This window comes from Anas acuta, chromosome 2 (genome assembly GCF_963932015.1).
Source record: "Anas acuta chromosome 2, bAnaAcu1.1, whole genome shotgun sequence".
Taxonomy (NCBI): Eukaryota; Metazoa; Chordata; class Aves; order Anseriformes; family Anatidae; genus Anas; species Anas acuta.
The window spans coordinates 122,661,883-122,680,509 of NC_088980.1; the positions used below are offsets into that span (position 1 = coordinate 122,661,883).

General features: G+C 47.0%; 1 protein-coding gene across 2 annotated transcripts; it reads right to left on the reverse strand.

The window, feature by feature from the left end:
- Window positions 1-682: 682 nt before the first annotated feature.
- Window positions 683-16,973, reverse strand: VCPIP1 (valosin containing protein interacting protein 1). Of its 2 annotated transcripts, XM_068672003.1 has the most exons (3): window positions 14,119-16,972; window positions 8,856-8,942; window positions 683-5,885 (listed from the first exon to the last, which is right to left on the reverse strand). In XM_068672003.1, exons 1-3 carry the CDS (start codon window positions 16,802-16,804, stop codon window positions 5,017-5,019), a joined length of 3,642 nt encoding a protein of 1,213 aa, XP_068528104.1. In that variant the 5' UTR covers window positions 16,805-16,972; the 3' UTR covers window positions 683-5,016. The 2 variants fall into 2 exon arrangements, with proteins under 2 accessions (XP_068528104.1, XP_068528105.1); XM_068672004.1 differs by lacking the exon at window positions 8,856-8,942 and having other exon boundaries at window positions 14,119-16,973.
- Window positions 16,974-18,627: the final 1,654 nt, after the last annotated feature.

An 18,627-nucleotide genomic window follows, 5' to 3' on the forward strand; every position in this document is an offset into this window, starting at 1 on the left:
TCCGTCATTTAAAAGAATGTTTTAATGCTGTCTCATTTTGAATCAAAGCCTTTCAATAAATATAGGAAGAAGAAGCACGAGCTTCACAAATGGATTTTATGACATCTTTGCAAGCTCAGAAGTTATGATTACAGTTTGAAACAAAATACCACATGTAGTCAGTGGAATAAGCACAGAGATAATTTAAGTAGTTGTCAATATGTTCAGGTTTAAGTACTGCCAAATTTTGAGAAGCCTCATTCTTCCAAATTGTACTATTCACATTTGTATATTACATGCATGCCTTAAAATTTGGGTTTGAAATACCTTTTGACCAATGTTTCAAACCACAGAACACAAGATAAGTACCACATATGACTTGGTCAGCATTTTCTCACATAATTTTCTTGGTGACAACTTTGCAAAAAAAGACTCAGATCTCAAATTTTGCTCTCAAATACATAAAAACCTGCTTTTAAAAGTCCCTCAAATTCAAAGGTCCTATGGGTTAATGAAATATTCAGAATAGGTATGAGAATGAAAAAGCTTTTCCGAGTATTCATGTATGCAACTAGAATGTAATTTATATGTAGAATGCAAAAGTAATTACAACTCACTCCTTCTGCAGCCAAATCAGTGTTAATTAAATAGGCTCATGTGTGAAAGGCTAGATAAAAGTTGCATCTTATAAAGCCAAAGCAAATGTTTTAACTTATAGTTTTAATATAGCAATCAAAGAAAATTTCAAATACTGTACAGTGAAGTGTAGTATAGTACACTATATACTGTTATAATACACTATTGTTACATTACAGATAAAAAAATCAAATATAATTAGTACAGCAATCACAAATAAAACAAACCAAAGTGTGCTGGATAACAGCCAGTGCTGCGAAGATGGTATAACTTCTATGCTAGTTTCTTTTTAAGTCAACATGTAAAGCACTTACTGTTTAAAAAGATTTGTTTGCTAAATATATACACTATTAATTCTTATTTATACATTTTTTTTTTAAATAGCATTCCCTCCTAAAAGTGCACTCTTTCATTTCTTGGCAATAATCCTCATTAAACGTAAAATAATCCTGGACATACCACTCAGCTCAACCTTTTATTGCTCAACCGCAGGCGTAAGGGCTCAGAGGGAATCCCGCATTCGAAAGATCTTAAGCAACTTTAAGCAGCTAAACTGATATTCACAAGCAAAACAAAGAAACCACTTACTGTCTTGTTTTTTTTTGTTTGTTTGTTTTTTAACAGAAGGATCAGCTTCATGTTATTATTTTACAAAAGCGTGTAAATGCTGCTATTTGAAAAATGGGAGCCAAACAAACGTAGAGGTAACAGTGGCTTCTTAAATCATTCACTTCTCACTCATCACATCTCAGCTCGAACGTAGCTCTCCCGGCTGTAAGCACACGAGGAATGTTATTACCTGACATTTTCACGAGAAACTGAGAAAGCAGCAAGCAACACTGCTAACCTGGTTAGAGCAACAACAGATCCCACTCCTCCAAAGACTTTCAGTCGAGCGTTCTGGTTGGGGAAGTGTGCCTGGGGTGCAGGGTTGTTAGCACACAGCCTCACAGCACCGTGCCCCCGTGAAGCTGCTAGTCCTGTGTCACAGACGACACCTTGTTCTCGTTTTGTACCAAGCAGACCAGCAAACTACACGGGATTCAGAAAGCCAACATTACACATTGCTGTCTTGTGCCTGTAACAGTGAACACGTCCCAAATGCATTTATATTACTTCATTTGAAAAATGTCTTTTCCCCTCACTGAAATTCAGCCAATTCCCAGACCAACAGCAGTATCGAGAAGTCAACCTTACTAACCAGCCAAGCATCTTTGTAGTAAAAACCTTGCATTTGCCTGCAAAACGGATCTGTGCTCCTGAGGCTTCCCCTATGCTTGTTCAGAGTCTAGCTCTTTTTTTCTTTTTGTACCAGGCCTGTGTTCTTCAGTAGTCACCTCTCACTTGGTTACACCTCCAAAGCCATAGTCAAGTGTATGATTTTCAAGTAATTTGAGTTGTCTTTGTCATGAGACTGTGTTAAAAGGTGGCTGGCCCCTGGACAAGAAAGCGACTCAGCAGCCCGGCCTAACTGCAGAGGCAATTCAGTGGCAAGAAGTCAGGCTGCTTGTTTTCTCCTGTTTGTAAGAAAGGAGCATTTTCTGCACCATCTGAGATGTCCTGTTCACGGGGTTCACACCCACAACGAGCCTTCCCTGCCCTTGCACCCCACCGCCACCTTCCTGCCTGAGGGGACGACCTGACAGGCAGCCGGGTGCTCACGCCAGGCACGCTGACTGACCTCAGCTCACAACTGCAGCCCCTGGTAGCAATCAAACGAAACATCTGCTCAAGCTTCCACGTCGGTGTTCTTCATTTCACTTCTCCTGCACAGTTACACGCCGTGCCAGCAGGTAGGCACAGCTTAGCCTTCCTTGAGGGTACCAAAAGCCATCTTTCTCAGAAACGCTGGTATTTAAATGCGTGAGAAAGCCCCGTGAAAGAAGAACACTGCACCAGAACTATGTACCATCCTGCATCAGACCAGAGCTCACATAAGATCTTGTGATTTTGACACCGTCTGAGACCATTTGGTTTTGGGAACTGGAGAGTTCTGGTCTGCATGGCGTGAGTGGATCCCAGAGAAGACACTAAGGGTGAGTGAAAGCGAGCTGTCATCCGTGCCTACTTCTATTTAGTTAAGAGAGGAAAATGTCAAATTGCTGCTGAAATAGGAAGCGTGTCAAAATCAAACCAAGCCTTCCTCTTTACACAGTCAAAGGCACACAAACTTCCGCACTCTCACCACAAAGGCATCAAAGCAGGCGTCTTTCCTTGGAGTAAGGATGATGCGCAATAAATACTTCAATTTATTTCAAAATTAAAATTCTCTCATATACACATTTTTTTTTCCAGCCAAAGAAGACTTTTCTAAAGAAAATGTTAAAAACGTCTAGGTGGTAGCTATTTTATCTAGAATGCAAGAGATCCGGGTGATGCCTCCCCCTGAGCCTCTCCCCACCTGAGCTCCTCCTTCCCAGGAACACGCCCCTGCTCTACGTCCCTCAACCTCACGCTGTGACAAAGCACAACCCTCAATATTTTATATATAGAAGTGGCCTTCAGACAGCCAGACTGATTCATGGGAGACTAAATGTTTTCAGAAGTCGGGGCAGGCTTCCAGCTGCTGCATGTGCATCCTGTTTCTCACTGAATAAGCCCTGCCAGTTAATCAATGCATCAGCAAGGTCAGTCCTGGTGTGCCAAATTACTTCATGCGCTCCAAGCTGCCAAGTCCTAACCCACAGGTTCGCAACTGGAGATCTTAACATTTTTATTTGTGAAAAGGTGATTCTTATATTTTACCTATAAGTAGTGGACTAAATGGTTAAAGGTTTATTCCCTCCGCATAGGAAGTTAACCAGCAGAGGAGTTTAAATTGACTTTGACAAAATGAGGGCTTATTCTTTAAGTGATTTGCTTCAGGTAGTTTTTACATACAAAAATAAATCCTCCCCCACGGAACATTTTCTCGTACTAATGCTTAGAACTGTTTAAGTGATTAGAAATGTAAAAAGTGGAGACTTTCCTGAATACAAACATACACAATACAAACAACATCTGTGAACTGGTAAAAACCCATGTGTGCACACACATTTAAATGCTCTTAATTCCTTTGAAGCTGTATTAACATCTTTCATCCACTCAGTGTTATTTTGCCATGAGAGGAAGCAACAACAGTGCACTTAACTCTGACTACGAAGATAGGAAGCAAAGTGCAAGATCAGACAAACATTCTGTCCTCGGGGAGCAAGCACAACGGCTCCTTCTTAAAAACCAGCACTGCAGCTCTGATGAACACGCTACATAAGTGGATACCAGCTGCACTAGCACTGCTGCAGGTCTCCCTGCATCGCGAACTGAAATGAAGCTCAGAGAGGTGGGCAGTCTTTGCAGACTTTACGGACAATGAAACAGCACGCAGGAAACAGGCAGCTTCCAAGAGCTCAATTATTACTGAATATTTGAGGAGAATTTAGGTTAGAGAGTTGTTTCCTTCCAATAAAATGCTAATTTGCTCTGAGGACAGCCTTTTTTTTTTTTTCCCATTACTGACCAATACTAGTAATCAAAGCTTTTTAAGAGAAATGGATTTGCTAATGAACATTTGCTATTCCTTACAACTGCCAACTTCTTCTCTCCTGTAGTTGTATTTAAAGTTGCACAACATCTGAACCAGCTCAATATTTGGGAGGAAATACAAACACGCTATCACTTACTAACAGAGCACCAAAATGGTTGTGTTGGCTCAGACAGCCACGCGTAACCACACCACATTCACTTTATCTTCATCGTACACTTTTTTCTAACTTGCTCAAACTGACAATACGCAGAAATTAGAGAGTTTACTACAGTCACTTATTTCAAGATTTCTGACAAGCGTATACAGCTGTATGAATGAAACAAATTTAAATCTGAGGAAGTGCCAGTGTAATTAAAGTACTGTGGATGCCATGTTGTAAAATTTAGCACAAGTTTAGTTTCAGTTGTTGTTGTTTTTTTTTTTTTTTTGAAGTTTATGTGTAGCTCGTGTTTACGGTGCATTTTTGAGTGGAACTAAGTACCTGGGACAGGATTAACCTTGTCAAGTTTCTAGTTTTGCCTGGTTTAGCCTTTCCAGTAACCTTAAACTAGCGTGGTAAGAACCTTGCATGGGCTTAAATTTTAAGACTTATACAGAATTAAAAATTACAAAGAACTTTCAGTAACCCACATTACAGCAGATATTCATCTCAGTGCATTTCCTAATAACTAATTTACAGGTAACAGAGCCAGCCTGGGTAGCAGTATGGTAATATTAAAAGCTATTGCCAATCACACACTTGCTTATCATGCACTGAATAAGATGATATAATCTTTGACATACATACAAGATTTAATAACTAATCACTTTGTGTGGCCCAGCCAATAAACATTACATTTGAACAGTAATTTCTTCTACCCTTATTAGATTTTAACCTATCAAGAGTGATCCATTGGCTCAGTAACATTAGTAATTCCTGCATCTTGACTATCCATCTCCTCAAGCTCCTCAACAGAACTTCCCTTTTGTGCTTTAGACCTTGCAGGGAAAGTTGCTCCCACAGAATTCACCATGTTACCATCAGTTGATTCAGCATTCAAGCGTTCAGTACCACCTGGTGCAGGAAACGACTCGGGTAAGCCAGCCTGAAAGCTCCCAGTTTTAGCAGTTGAACTCACTGCCTCTACTTTTCTTTGAGAGACATCAACTGATGCTGACTGCTCTGTATTCTGATCCCGCAAGTGTCTATCCATTGAAGCCTGAATGGAAGAGACCATCTCCTGCAACTTTTTTCTCTGTGCCTCAATCAAAGTGGGGTCAAGCTGCCTGCTGTCTCTCATCGTCACCACCCCAGGAGCTATTCGGATAAGCTCACTGTTACCAGAAGCAGCTGTGAATGCGGAAGGCTCAATTTTAGCAGGACTGAAGTCCGTTTCTGTGCTAGGCTTTCTTAAGAGTGGTGTTTCCCTGGCTCTTTGATCGTGCTGTTGACTACTGGATGCAGTTCCTAGGGAATGGCCCTTGCCTTGAAATGCAGTTATGTTATGCAGTTGTTCAGATTTCTTTTTCACTACTCCACCACTACCCAGCTTCAGCATTCCATGCGAAGGGCTTGCCTCCCTGCTCCTCGAAGTAGCTTCGGCGCGCACTTGACTTAAGGCCTCTTTCACTAAGTCTTCAACATCAGGACCGATGGGGAAGTGCCCAGCAGCATCCACACACAGCTCTAATCGATCTTCTGCTGCATTGTACACAAAGTTTTTACCAGGCAGATGCGGAAAAGTACAGTGCTTGCCATCAGCCAAACCTACAAAGACAGGAAAAAAAAAGTTATTCAAAATGCAAGCAGATTTAAAGTTATTGCAGCAAAAATGTAAAAACAAACACATCTAAACTTTTTACTATGGGAGAAAAACAATTCAGGCTCGTATACCCACAGTATACCCCTAAGACATTGCTGCCTTCTATAGTGATTTTATTGAACTGCCAGGACTGCAGCACCACTAAATAAAACAACCCTGTTGGTAGGGCTAGCAGTTCTAACACAACACAAGTTGAAGCAGCAGCACATGCCTGCAGTAACACAAAGAAAGCCAAACCCCACCACCACCCTAACCTTCCCCTCAGCCAAAAAACAGAGAGAAAACATGTAAAGAGTAGACAGCACGTTTCAAATCACTGTGCATCTGGAGAAGGTAAAGACCTCTTTCGTACTGGTTAAAATAGCAGGGTTTCAGCACGCACAACTGCACTTAAACCTGAGGATGTTCATATTTCCTATTTCTTGTCTTCTCAGAGAGAAAGCAGATAAAAATGTTTCAAGGTTACTATGTTCAGTAGCCCTAGGCATCATAAGTATTAACCTTTACAAACTTAACATGAGACATAATATTTTTGATTAGCTGTTTGTTTCATTAATCTACTTGTGATCGGACAGATCTGCTGTCAGAGCTCACCAGGCAAATTTAAGTTCTGAAGCCACTCTGTGTCAAAAAAGGAGAAAATCAGCTTTCTATTTTTTCGGTCATAAATTACAAAATAACTTTCATCTCTGTCCCATACAGACTGTGGTACAAGCAGTAAGGCATCATTTTAGTGACAAGGATTTTATGAGAGTTAAAAGCTGTCTGCAGAAGAAAACTTGGCTGCCACAACTCTCTTCAGTTCAGTTCTATCAGCTATGAAATGAGAGCTACAACAACAAAAAAGCAGACATGAGATACTTAAAAGAAAAAAAAAAGTGCAGTGAATGGGTAAATTTATGGGATTTTCCTCATATTGTCTTACAATTCCTCAAGAAAGATACCCAAAATTACAGAGAAGGGAAGCAAGGTGACACCTAAATCCTTCTTCTATGTTATCAAATACAATGCAGTCAAAACAAGTATTCTAGGCATCAACAAAAAGGCCAAATCAAATTATTTGAGATGTTACTAAACAGTTTTTACACTGATGAATCAAGTGACCAAACTCATTCAGCCTCCAAGGCTTCCGATTCACTCTCCTACAGCTGCATGGAATCTACAGATGAGATATTCTTCATTTCAACAACTTCAGACACACAGCTTCTTTCTTTACATGTCCATGGGAACTGATAACCAACCAGCCAAAACACGCTACAGAACAAAATTTAACCCCAAGCACCTGTCTCACTTAGCCTGAAGAACAAAATTTAACTACATAATCTGCCAACTCAACCTCAGAAGAGAGTCCTGCAAGAGTTTCTATCATAGATCAAACCTGATTTGAAAATGTGATCTTGAAATCCAAATGAGATCTCAGACAATCTGCTAAATCAAATTTCTATCGATTAACAGTGACTACAGCTGATGGAAAGCTTTGTTTCAAGTGTTCAGTATAATAGCTCCATAATTAAAATACAACAAATATGTAAGGAGCTTCTTTATGTGAAAAAAGAAAACACTGTTGCACAATAATTGATGTGGAAGTTTAGTAGTTCATAAAATGCTAAAATCATACAAGTATGCTAATGATGAAAACTGCAATTCCACCTACCAAGCTAGGAGGTAAAATACCTACACATACAGAAGTGCAATCAGAATCAAATCAGAATGGCATCTCCCCCAGCCTTAGCTCTTACACTGTCAGTTGGCAAAATACTTTAAACCAGGCATTCTCTGAGCTAATGACCAGCTGGGTTAAAATCTCCTACATCCATTTTAGGCTCTCAGCTCCAGCTAGTCATTTATCAGCCCAGAACATCCTCTCTATTGGGCATCGTTTAAGCTAATTCACTCGCCACAAACAACACACCAGTCTTCACTGTACAAGCACAGTAAAAGGATAACAACGAAAATGAAGCAGATCTCCTGTTCACTTGCATGCCTAATCTATTCCTCAGGCTAATAATCCAGTGAGAGGTAACATGCACTAAGGATGCCACACATTTTAGCTATTGCAAATATGAAAGAAAGGATGAATTAAAACAGTTAATAATAAAATAAAAAATAATCAAAGTTAAGTAGAAAAAACTGCTTCAGAAATCATAAAGCAAGAAAGTGGCAGAGGAAGTATTATTATAGATGAAACCACAGGAGCTAAGCTGTGAATACAAAGACTTCAACAAGAAAATAGACTCCAAGTGAGAGAAAATAACTCAATAGCATGTTTTATGAAGAATCAGACATTATTCTTTGTAGGCAGTATTTTAAAAGCCATCTAAAAACGAAATATACTTGAATTGCTTGCTTATTCCACACATAGTCCAAGATGAGATATTTATCAACATAAAAAGGGGATGCGTAACTTTGCTTTTGAACAACAGTCTTAGGAATATCAAAAACAAATTTAACCAACCATTTAAATTTAACACAAGCAATAATCCTGTATAAAACACCTACTAAGACACAGTACAAAGATGAACTCCTTGTTTAGCGAGTGTTTCAAAGTATAATGGAAATAGGTCCTATAATTTTCTCCTCGTTTGATCTTTCCAGTAGGAAAAACAAACCAAAACCGAACCACAGCTGGCTTATTGAAGTTGTTTGTTCTAGTCAGGAAGTTTATATGGAGATGTATGGCTACAGAGAAGATCTTAAAAGAAAATATTTAAGCTGAATGAACAAATCTTAATCTGATTCCCCAGTGTTACAAGAGGCTCTGAGGGAGTATGAGGAGCTCTACAATGTTATGAAAATTGAAGGTGTACCATGCTAATAAAATAAAGTCTGTTTATGCTTACAAGTGACTCAAGACCAATTTACACTTTTGAAGGTTTGAAAACAGAGGAAGAAAGAACAACAAAACCAAAAGATACCTGTGGTTTTCTTCATTATGCTGTAGAACACTCCACCCTGCTGAAACAACTGAGGAAGCCCCTTTGCATAAGACCAAACATCTTCTCCTATAAAAATCAAACACAATCGTGAGAATTAAGCACTCCTGTTTTAACATCACAGACAACAGCTGAAAAGCTCCTTGGAATAAATCCTCACTTTTAATGTGAGAATGCAATTAAGAATTTGAATTCTGATTGCTTATTTGTAGAACAGGAACCGAGGACACCGGGCAACTTCCAGGAAAGCATCCCACAGTCTTCATTAAATATCCTACGTGCTCCAGTACAAAGGTTCCCAAATTTGATGTGATCCAAGCTGCAGCTCCCGGTTCTTTGCCAGGCCGTACACCCAAATCTCCCCTCCCCTCCTATCACACATTTACACAAGGAGATGACTGATGCTCTTCCAAAATTCAGGCACGTATCCTTGTGCGTTAAAGCCTCAATTCTATATCTCTACACCTTTCCCTGGATGGGGTCTCAGTGTCACAGCAGCCACACGCTGCAGCACAAGCCCCCATGCAGACAGCTGGGCAGAAGTCACGTCCCTACCTTCTTCCTCCTTCCTCTTCTCAAGGCTCAGCAGCGAAATGCCAACCCCAGGGCCCAGCAGCCCCCTGTAACTGGCATTTTTCAACGATGCCAGAAAGGGCATTGAAACGTGACAACCTGAAATGCTGCTGAGGGGTCAACAGACAAAACAGAAACAGCAGCACCACCACCCCAGGACTACGTTAAGGAAGGTAAAGAACAGAGAAAGGGAGTTACAGCGACAGTATCAGCAACAGAGCACCTGCTAAACCCTCAGGTGTGCTGCTCCTCATCCTGCTAACCACTCACCTGCTCCCCAGCAGTGGCATGTGGTGTAAATGACATTGTCGTGCAAACAGGAACTGCTAACAATGCAGAAGCAATTACTGGGCATTGACATTTTCCTTAAAAAAAATGAATGTTTTCCCCCCACATCACATCAAACCTTCAGGGAAAGGACTGAGATAGAAATTGCAGCCTTCTTTAATCATCACAGCCTCAACAGCCGTTGCTCCCACTGTTCTGTTAAAACTGGAGGCCGTGAATCATCAGCTCAAGTTAACTGGATGCACAACTGCTTGGGACAGAGAGAGCTGGAAAGCGTGAGGCAGCAAAGTACTGCCCACCAATATTTCTTGGCTCGCCCTTAGGAGCAAAATAAAAGCATTGAGTCATTTTTAGCAGCTGCCACCCCAGAAGGCTGCTGTTGGGCACCTCCCCACTCCAGGTGTTCCTCGAGTCCCCATTCTCCGACACAAGGAGCAGCACATCTTCGTGTCCTCTCTTTAGACACCTAAAGAAAGGAGCCCCACGTAACTTGGTTCCCGGTAAACGCGCTCCTGAAGCCACAGGCATGCTGCTTTGTTCCGTTCATTTGCACATCAAGCTCACGGCTTTGACGGAGCACAGACGGGGCTGGTCAACAGGCATCCACTCCCAGCAAGGAAATCCAGCAGACAAGTCGCCTGCTGCTCGTTCTCATTTTCCACGATCCACCACAGAAGGATGTCTCGCCTTCTGGCTTTACCCTGCTAATTTCACCACCTCAAAAGGGGCTCGCTGCCCCCCCGTGCCCCTGTTCCCATTTACATTTTGCAGCATACATCTCTGGGCAATGCTCCACACCCTCGCTGCTGGGGCTCCTCATTTCCCCCAGGCAGCAGCAACCCCAGGTCTCCCTGCTGGTTTAAATACCACCTGCAGGAATCAAAATAACCTCTATGCTGGTAACAAAACAGCCTTCAGTCTGCTGAAGCATGGGGAAGCCACGGCCAGCAGCCACACAGTGGCCGACTCTATTTATGGACCCCCATGGTGCTGCATTTAGCATTATTCGAAGGGTTCCCATCCCTCCCACAAGGTTACCACCAGGTTTTTGGTGAAAGTCCAGTTTTACAGCCTCAGGCACACTTTGTCAAGCCTTGCACCAGCGAAGCATCTCTGTTCAGGCAGCTTTTTGTGCGACAGGAGCAAGGACTACAGGCAGAAGAGTGTGGTGGGCAGGGCTCACCAAACAAAAACACTGAAAGCCACTGAAAGAAAGAAACCAAAATAAACCCTTACGCTGTTTTGAGAAAGAGGTCTCAGACTGGAAGAGCAAAAAGAACCAAAACAATTGTCTGGAGCTCCCCAGGCTGGAGTAACCACCATGCATTATTCAGCTAAACTACCTTTGAGCTCTGCAGGTTTGTGTTCCCAGTTGGGTCTGCTCGTTCTGGTTCTGCCTACAGTGGCAGTAAGATGTTACAGGTCATGAGCTGATCTGGGCAATCATCTAGCTGGATGAAAAGCTCCCTCAGGCTGCTGTACTCACCACAGGGCTGATGTTCTCCCCACTATTTCCACCACACAGCTCCCCCAGGGCAGGCTGCAGCCCCACAGCAGGAAGGCAGGGCAGCAAACACCGCGTACCCTGCCCACGAGCACGCCTGGAAGAGCTGGTACAGACCAACCTGTGCCAGTGGCAGCCTGAGATGGTCCCTGCGTGCAGCAGAGGAGGCGTGCAGCACTGCTAAACAACCCAAAAGCTCTGCTGATAAACACAGGCTACGGGGAGCTGCGGCTGGCTTTAAAATGCTGGTTAAATCCCAGCAAATCCTGGTGTCGATTAATAGGTCTAATTGAAACCTGGCCATTCAGATTTCACGTGAGCTGGCAAGTTCATCAGCGCAAAACAGATCAGCCAAAACAGATTCATACTCGGCTTGCACGTATCCGGAGTGGTTTTGCCTGGGTGTAATTAAATCAGTTTAAAAACATAACACATTAACTATGCTGATGTGAAATTAAAATCCCTTTAGTCACTTCCTTATAGGATCGTATAGTTGGAGCTAAATAAAAATAGGGGTAAAAGCTGCACATCTTAGGCATGCTTTTTGTAAAGTAGTTCAGAAAAAAAATAAAATCACAGTATCTAATTACCCAAGGGTTATTTTTAAATTATACATGTAAAAATTAAATAACATGGTCTAAAATTTTAATGAGTTAACTAGCCAAGCCCAGAAACGAAAAATCTAAGTAACTAAAATGGGAAAGAAGCATCAATCCACCCAAGAGGAGACCCTGTCATAAAACTCTTCTAAGCATCCAGAATTAATAGCTCTAGATCAGTGAAGACAACTTCAACTACAGGCATGGGGGAAAGAAAAAAAGTTTGGTCCAGAGAACCTACTTCAGTCGCACCTATCCTCTTCGTGTCCTGATCTGACCATGTTGGATGAATGTTTTTAAGAAAAATAAGTTACAACAAGAGCACGAAGGCCGAGCTGACTCTCAAAATTTTGCAGCACCCTAATAACAGAGAAGCACAGCTGAGAAACACTGAGGTTTCCCTTCCCAGAAAGGCTGAACATACCAGCCCGAGGAGCTGGCACCTGCACCCTATTAAGAAAGGCTTCGGAAATGTTTTTGGGTTTGTTTTCCCACTGAAAAATAACAATTGGAAGTAGCCAGCTGCCTAGATTTTTTTTTTCACGAGTATTGTGGAAGGAAAATGAAGCCCTGATGCAAAAAGCAACTACACAAAAATAGCTTCTTATTCAGTCGCTGCCCAAGTTGCTATAGCTGGGTGGTTTATCATTTGCTGCCACTTTTAGTCCCATTAGTAACGCAAAATGGATACAGGGGAAAGGGTGAGGTAAAGGCTATTCCGACCTGTGCCTCACGGGAGGAATCTCACAGCGGGGAGAGGCAAAGGAAAAAATTGATCTTTGAACATCAGGCTCACAGTTTATACGGGAGTGGATGCAGAAAGGGAGGCACCTTAGTGCTGAAGTCACTTGGATCCTTTGACAGCACCTCTGAGGTTTCTGTAAGCCCACGACCACATTTTCAAGCCTATTTTTTCAAGGCTCTCTTAGTTTCACCCTGGAGTTAGGCAAGCTTTCTGCCCCAGCCTTTCCTTCCCTGCACTTTGGAACCTCAACCCGAACGCCAGGGCGGCGAGGTGGCAGGTGGCCGGTCCAGAGACAGCGGAGTAAACAGCCAGGCTAGGGGAAAATCAAAGTTCTGCACCGTCAACCTCTGACACGTCGCCCCGGGCTTATGCAATGGGTTTGTTCCTGCAACATCACATGCCTCGGCCACACCAAATCTCTCCAGCAGAAGAGGAGACTCCCACAAAAACAAAAAAAAATAAAACAACCTGCAAACATGACTATTCGACCTGTTCGTACAGCTAAAGGGTAATTGCTGGTCTGCTTCCCGTCAGGCACAGCAGGAATGGTGAAACCTAATGAAGAGAAGTCCCTTCAATGTAGAGCAGACACACATGTTGGGAAGAAAAAGCAAAAAAAAAAAAAAAAAAAAAAGGAAAAAACAGACAAAAAGATCTGCCTTTTGTCAGTCAGCAGATTCATAAATGTAATTACGTGAAGAGACTGGCACGCAAATCAAGGCCCAAATCTCCTGAGTCCACATATGAAAATGAAAGCCACAGGCAACTGAGAAAAGTTCATTAGTTTTGAATTATTACCAGGCATTTACACGAGTGATGATTTATAAGCATAGCTTTGCTACCCTATGCTACAGCCGGGCTTCAAATACACATTCAGTTCTTCCAGTTTCTCCTCTGCCTGCATTCTGAAATGATGCTTTTCGTGGTTCCTGTTTGAAAATAAAACAGAAAACCACCCAGACCTTCACGTGAAACGAGCAGATGAGCCAAGGAGATGATGCTGCGCTGATCTGCTTACACCAACACAGCTCTCCGTGGGGAGAAACGCCAGGACTTTATCCTAATACAGGGGTGGGGATTTGGTCCTCAAACTTCCGAGGAGCGGCCAACATCCCCTTCTCACGGCTACTCTGAATTCATTTCCTGTGACCCGGGGGAGGTGTAGGAAGCGAGAGTGTGCAGCTTGCACAGCACGCCCATCAAATGTCTGCTTAATGAGGTGCTGGAAAAACAAACAGAGAATGCAGGGAGAGAGACAGAGAGGCAAAGGCATCGACTCCTAAACGGCAGTTTTTAAGAGAGGATTTCATAGTGCAGAAAGAACAAGCACCTCACACACACGTTTTAAAATTCACAGCACTGAAAATCCCTGACAGCACGCTGACTCTTCCTCTAACAGAGGAATAATGACACTAACCTGTACTCCATGGTTACAGCAAAAAAAAAAAAAAATAGATTTACGTAATTGTGTTTTGTAGAATTTTATCTCCTACTTAAAAGCCACAATTTGAAAATACAACCTGAAGCCGGCCTTACCCATCAGTGTTGCTAGAAGACACAGCGAGTACATCTCCTTGTCGACCTGCTCTTGCAGCTCCTTCGATGAGATTTTACTAGTCACAGCGACGTCTTCATGCTTCACGGCATGGGCCGAGTGCGCTGCAGCGGGCTGGCTGCTCTCCTCCTTGCCTTTCAGGATCTCTATGGCAATTCTGTCACCGTGCTGCAGCGGCACGGGCTCGTTCTCCATGCCTTCTTTGGGAGGCAGCAGCTCTTTCGGAGGAAAGCCGTAGCGAATGCACTGCAAGTAGGGAGGAATATTGAATTCTCTAGCTATGCTCTCCTGCAGCTCCAGGAAGGTGGTGGTGCACTTCAGGGTCAGCATCGACTGCCTGCCATCGTTGGTCGTTATTCGGATTTTCTTCTCCTTTGTTGACGTGGGTGAGTACGGGGCTTTCGTTGGCGTAGCGGGCGCGGAGGACGGCCCCTCACGACCAGCCCCCGGGGAAGCAGTCCTCGGTTGCCCTTTATGCTCTTGTTTCAATTTTTCGCTTTTCCGTTTCTGCATCACGGAAGCCTGGTCTGCAATGTTCTGCTGAATAGTTCTTTCGGTTTTGCTCATGTTTAGCTCCTCCTTGTGCAAAGTTTTTGTCTTCTGTCCGGTCAGAATGATTTTGGTGGGAAGCTGCGCCTCTGCCTCTTGTCCTTGCTGCACCTCATCAGCTCTTTGGGCGTGGGCACCATCGATATTTACAGGGGTATAGTCGTCGGGGTTCTTCTTGGCAGTTTGATGCAATATCGTGTTGACCACTTTCTGAACAAGAATCTCGCTACCAAACTCCCCGGGGAAGTGCTTGGTAACGAGCTTCATGGCGACATCGTACACGTTGCTATTCAGAGAGGTGTCGCTTTCGTACTGGAACCAATAGACCGTCTCCCTCACCACTCTTCCACCCCATTCCAGAGTGATTGGGAAGGCTTCGGGCAGGTTGTCATATTCTTTGCCTTCCCAGTAGTGCTTGAACCCGCAGCCACACTTGCCGCCCGTGGACCTGGTGTTCGTTCTGTCTCCGTCCAGGTAGGAGACGGAGCCGTCCTCCCTGACACGGCGCACCAAGTTGCCGTGGCACCAGTTGCACGCCGTCAGGCTGCTCAGGCTGTAGTCGGGCACCAGCACGTCCTTCGCAGGGTTGTAAGAGCACACCAAGCTGTTGAGGGGAAAGCTGTAGTTTTTGTCAGGCCGGAGCTGCCCGTGGGTGCTTTTCGCCAGGTTGTACAACTTCCCGCCCGGCGCCAGCCACTCCGGAGGCACGTGGTGCTCCGACAGGGCCCCGCAGATGAGGCACCTGTGGAGGCGGTTGTCCGTCACCGCTTTTTTGGCAGCTGCAGTGACTTCTTCGGGCTGGACTCCTATGACGCCAGTCCTCCTGTAGAAATACTGATGCACATCGGCAACGAGACTGGGATGAATACCGTGTTTGCTCATGAAAACCTCCTCCATGGCAGCAACCAGCCTCATCAAGTACTTATCTTGCAGGCTTCTGTCTCCGCCGATAATGCAACCGCCGTCCTCCTCCAACTTGATGTACTTTTTGATGAGGTCTTGAGGAACTCCCCAGGCTTTGGGAAGGAGCTTCCTAGGCAGTTTCGGCAAAGCAGCACCTTTTATTCCAACCAGAGGGATGTAATGGTTCCGCCCTGAACTACTCCAGGCGATGCAGATCGGCTTGTTCAGCATGCCGTCCTTCCCCATGCACTTCTCCAGGGGTACCAGGCCGGGGAGGAAGGTCGCCGAGTAATCCCCGGAGCTGCGCATCCCGCTCAGGGAGTCTAACAGGATGATGGGCCGGTGAAGCACGTTGGCCAGCCCGAAGATGTGGATGTTCCTCAGGCCCATTGGCACGCCTTCCGGCGGCACGAACAAGGGGTCGCACTCGTTGATGATGTCCTCCCACTCGGCCGCGTCGATGAAGTCGTGGAAGAGCGCCTTGTAGTGGCTCAGGTTCTCCTCAAAGTGCTTCTTCAGGTTCTCCCGCAGCGCGTGCCAGAACAGCTCCCGCCCCACCAGCGCCCGCGACACCGCGTGGACCAGGCAGTGGCCGTCGCCGTCCACGTGGACGGGGATGAGGCACTCCTGGCTGTTGTTGGCCTTCTTGATGTCCTCCAGGGTGTCGTGCAGGTACACCAGGCTGCCCGAGCGGTCCTTGCCGTAGCCCACGGTCTCCACGTGCTCGGGCTCGATGAGGAAGGCGCGGTCGCCCAGCAGGGAGCAGTCAAACACCTCCCCTTGGTTCATCTCCCTCAGCAGCTTGGCCTTGCCCGTCTGCTTGTCCATGCCGTAGCGGGCCAGGATGGGGGCCAGCAGCTTGCAGTGGTAGTTGGACAGCCCCATCACCTTCACCAGCTCGGCGCTGCGCCGGGCCGGGCCGGCTCCCAGCAGGGCGCTGCGCAGCAGGTTGTGCAGCACCACGTCGGGGTCCGGCACCTCCTCCACCGCCAGCAGCTGCCGCTGCTCGTGGCGCCGCCCGCACTCGGTGCACTCGATGCTGCCGCCGCCCTGCGGCCCGGCGGCCGGGAAGAACAGCCGCGCCTGGCATTTGGGCTCGGGGCAGGTGCCCGAGAAGATGCGCCGCTCCCGCTTCTTGCCGCCGCCCGCCGCCTGCTGCTGCTGCGCCGGCTGCTGAGGGGACGGCGGCGGCGGCTGCTGCTGCGGCTGGGACATCGCCTGCGGGACCCCCGGCCGCTCCTCACGGGCTCCCCGCCGCCTCCTCCCCCTCCTCCTCTTCCTCCTCCTCCTCCGCCAGCCGCCGCCGCCGCCGCCGCCCGCCGGCCCCCATCCGCCGCGGAAGCCGCCGGCCCCGCCGCCCGTTTGGCCGCAACGCAACGGCCGCTCGGCCCCTTCCACGCCGGCCGCGCAGGCGCCGCGCAGCCCGGGGCCGTCGGGAAAGGGAGTCCCGGCGCCGCCGAGGGGAAAGGGGAGGGCGGCGCGCCTGGACTACAAGGGCCGTGGTGCAGCGCGGCGCGGGGAGGGCGAGGGAGGGGTGAGGGAGGCTGGCCGCGCTGCCCCGGGGGGTTGTGGGAGTTGTAGTCCGCCCCCCCTTCCCCTCCTCCCCGTGGGGCTGGGTGGGATGGCGGGCACAGCCTCAGCTCAGCGCGGCGGCTGCACAGCCGTGGGCAGCTCGCCCTGCTGCGTCGCTGCACCTCCTCGCAGCTACAGGAGGAGGAAATACAATTGAAAAGGGATCCTGGGTTGAGATAAGGGCAGGGAGATTGCTCACTGAGTACTGTCACAGGCAAAGCAGATTGAGCACAGGGAGATTCATACAATTTATTGCCTACTAATAACAGACTGGAGCAGTGAGAAACTCCAAGCATACTAAATACACCTTCCCTTCGTCCACCTCCTGCATCCTCCCCCTGAGTAGTGCAGGTGAATGGGGAATGGGGGCTGTGGTCAGTCCCTGACACTTCGTCCCCACCACTCCCTCACAGTCCCTCTCTGCCCCTGCTCCCCGTGGGGTCCCTCCCACCGGATGCCGTCCTTCCCCAGCTGAGCCTGCGGGGGCTGCCCACAGGCAGCAGCTCCTCAAGAACTGCTACAAATTGGGGTCTGTAACATGGGGTCCATCCTTCAGAAGCGGACTCAACGCGTCCCTCAAGAGCAGCAGCTCCCACCACATCCACCTGCTCCACCAGGGGCTCCTCCACCCATGGGGGGCTGCAGCGTGGAGATCTGCTCCATGTGGGACCCATGGGCTGCAGGGGGACAGCCTGCTCCACCAGGGGCCTCTCCCTGCACAGGCCGCAGGGGAACTGCTGCTGCCTGCCTGGAGCACCTCCTGCCCTCCTGTTGCACTCACTCTGCTGTCTGCAGGGCTGCTTCTCTCACATTTTCTCACTCCTCTCTCCCAGCTGCTGTTGCACAGCAGATTTTCCCCTTCCTTCAATCTTCTCTCCCAGAGGCCCAACCAGCCTCACTCCCTGGCTCAGCTCTGGCCAGCGGTGGGTCCTTTTTGGAGCCGGCTGGAGCTGGCTCTGATGTGACACAGGGCAGCTGCAGGGCTCTACTCACAGAGCCCACCCCTGCAGCCCTCCAGCTACCAAAACCTTGCCAGTAAACCCAATAGAGGGCAGAGCCCCAAGGGCTTCCCAGCCATGGAGTTTTTCAACAAGCATCTCTGAACCTGCCTGTCCTCGCTGGCCAACCCTGGGCAGCTACACCAGGCCCTGCCCCAGGGGTGAGTGGTGGCCATGGAGGTGTGCCCCAGCTGCCAGCTGCAGATAGGAGACACAGGAGGCCTCAGGGTGAGGTGTTAGCGCCAGTGATCCCGCCTGCTGGCGTCACACGCACAGATAATGAGGGAGCGGAGGCCGTGTGGGCCTTATCTCCAGAAGCCATCTGAAATGGTACTTCACAGGCTGGGAGATGAGTGCCTGGAGAGCAGCTCAGCAGAAAGGGATCTGGGGGTGCTGGTCAGCAGCAGGCTCAACACGAGCCAGCAGTGTGCTCTGGTAGCCAGGAGATCAAACTGCATTTGGGGGTGT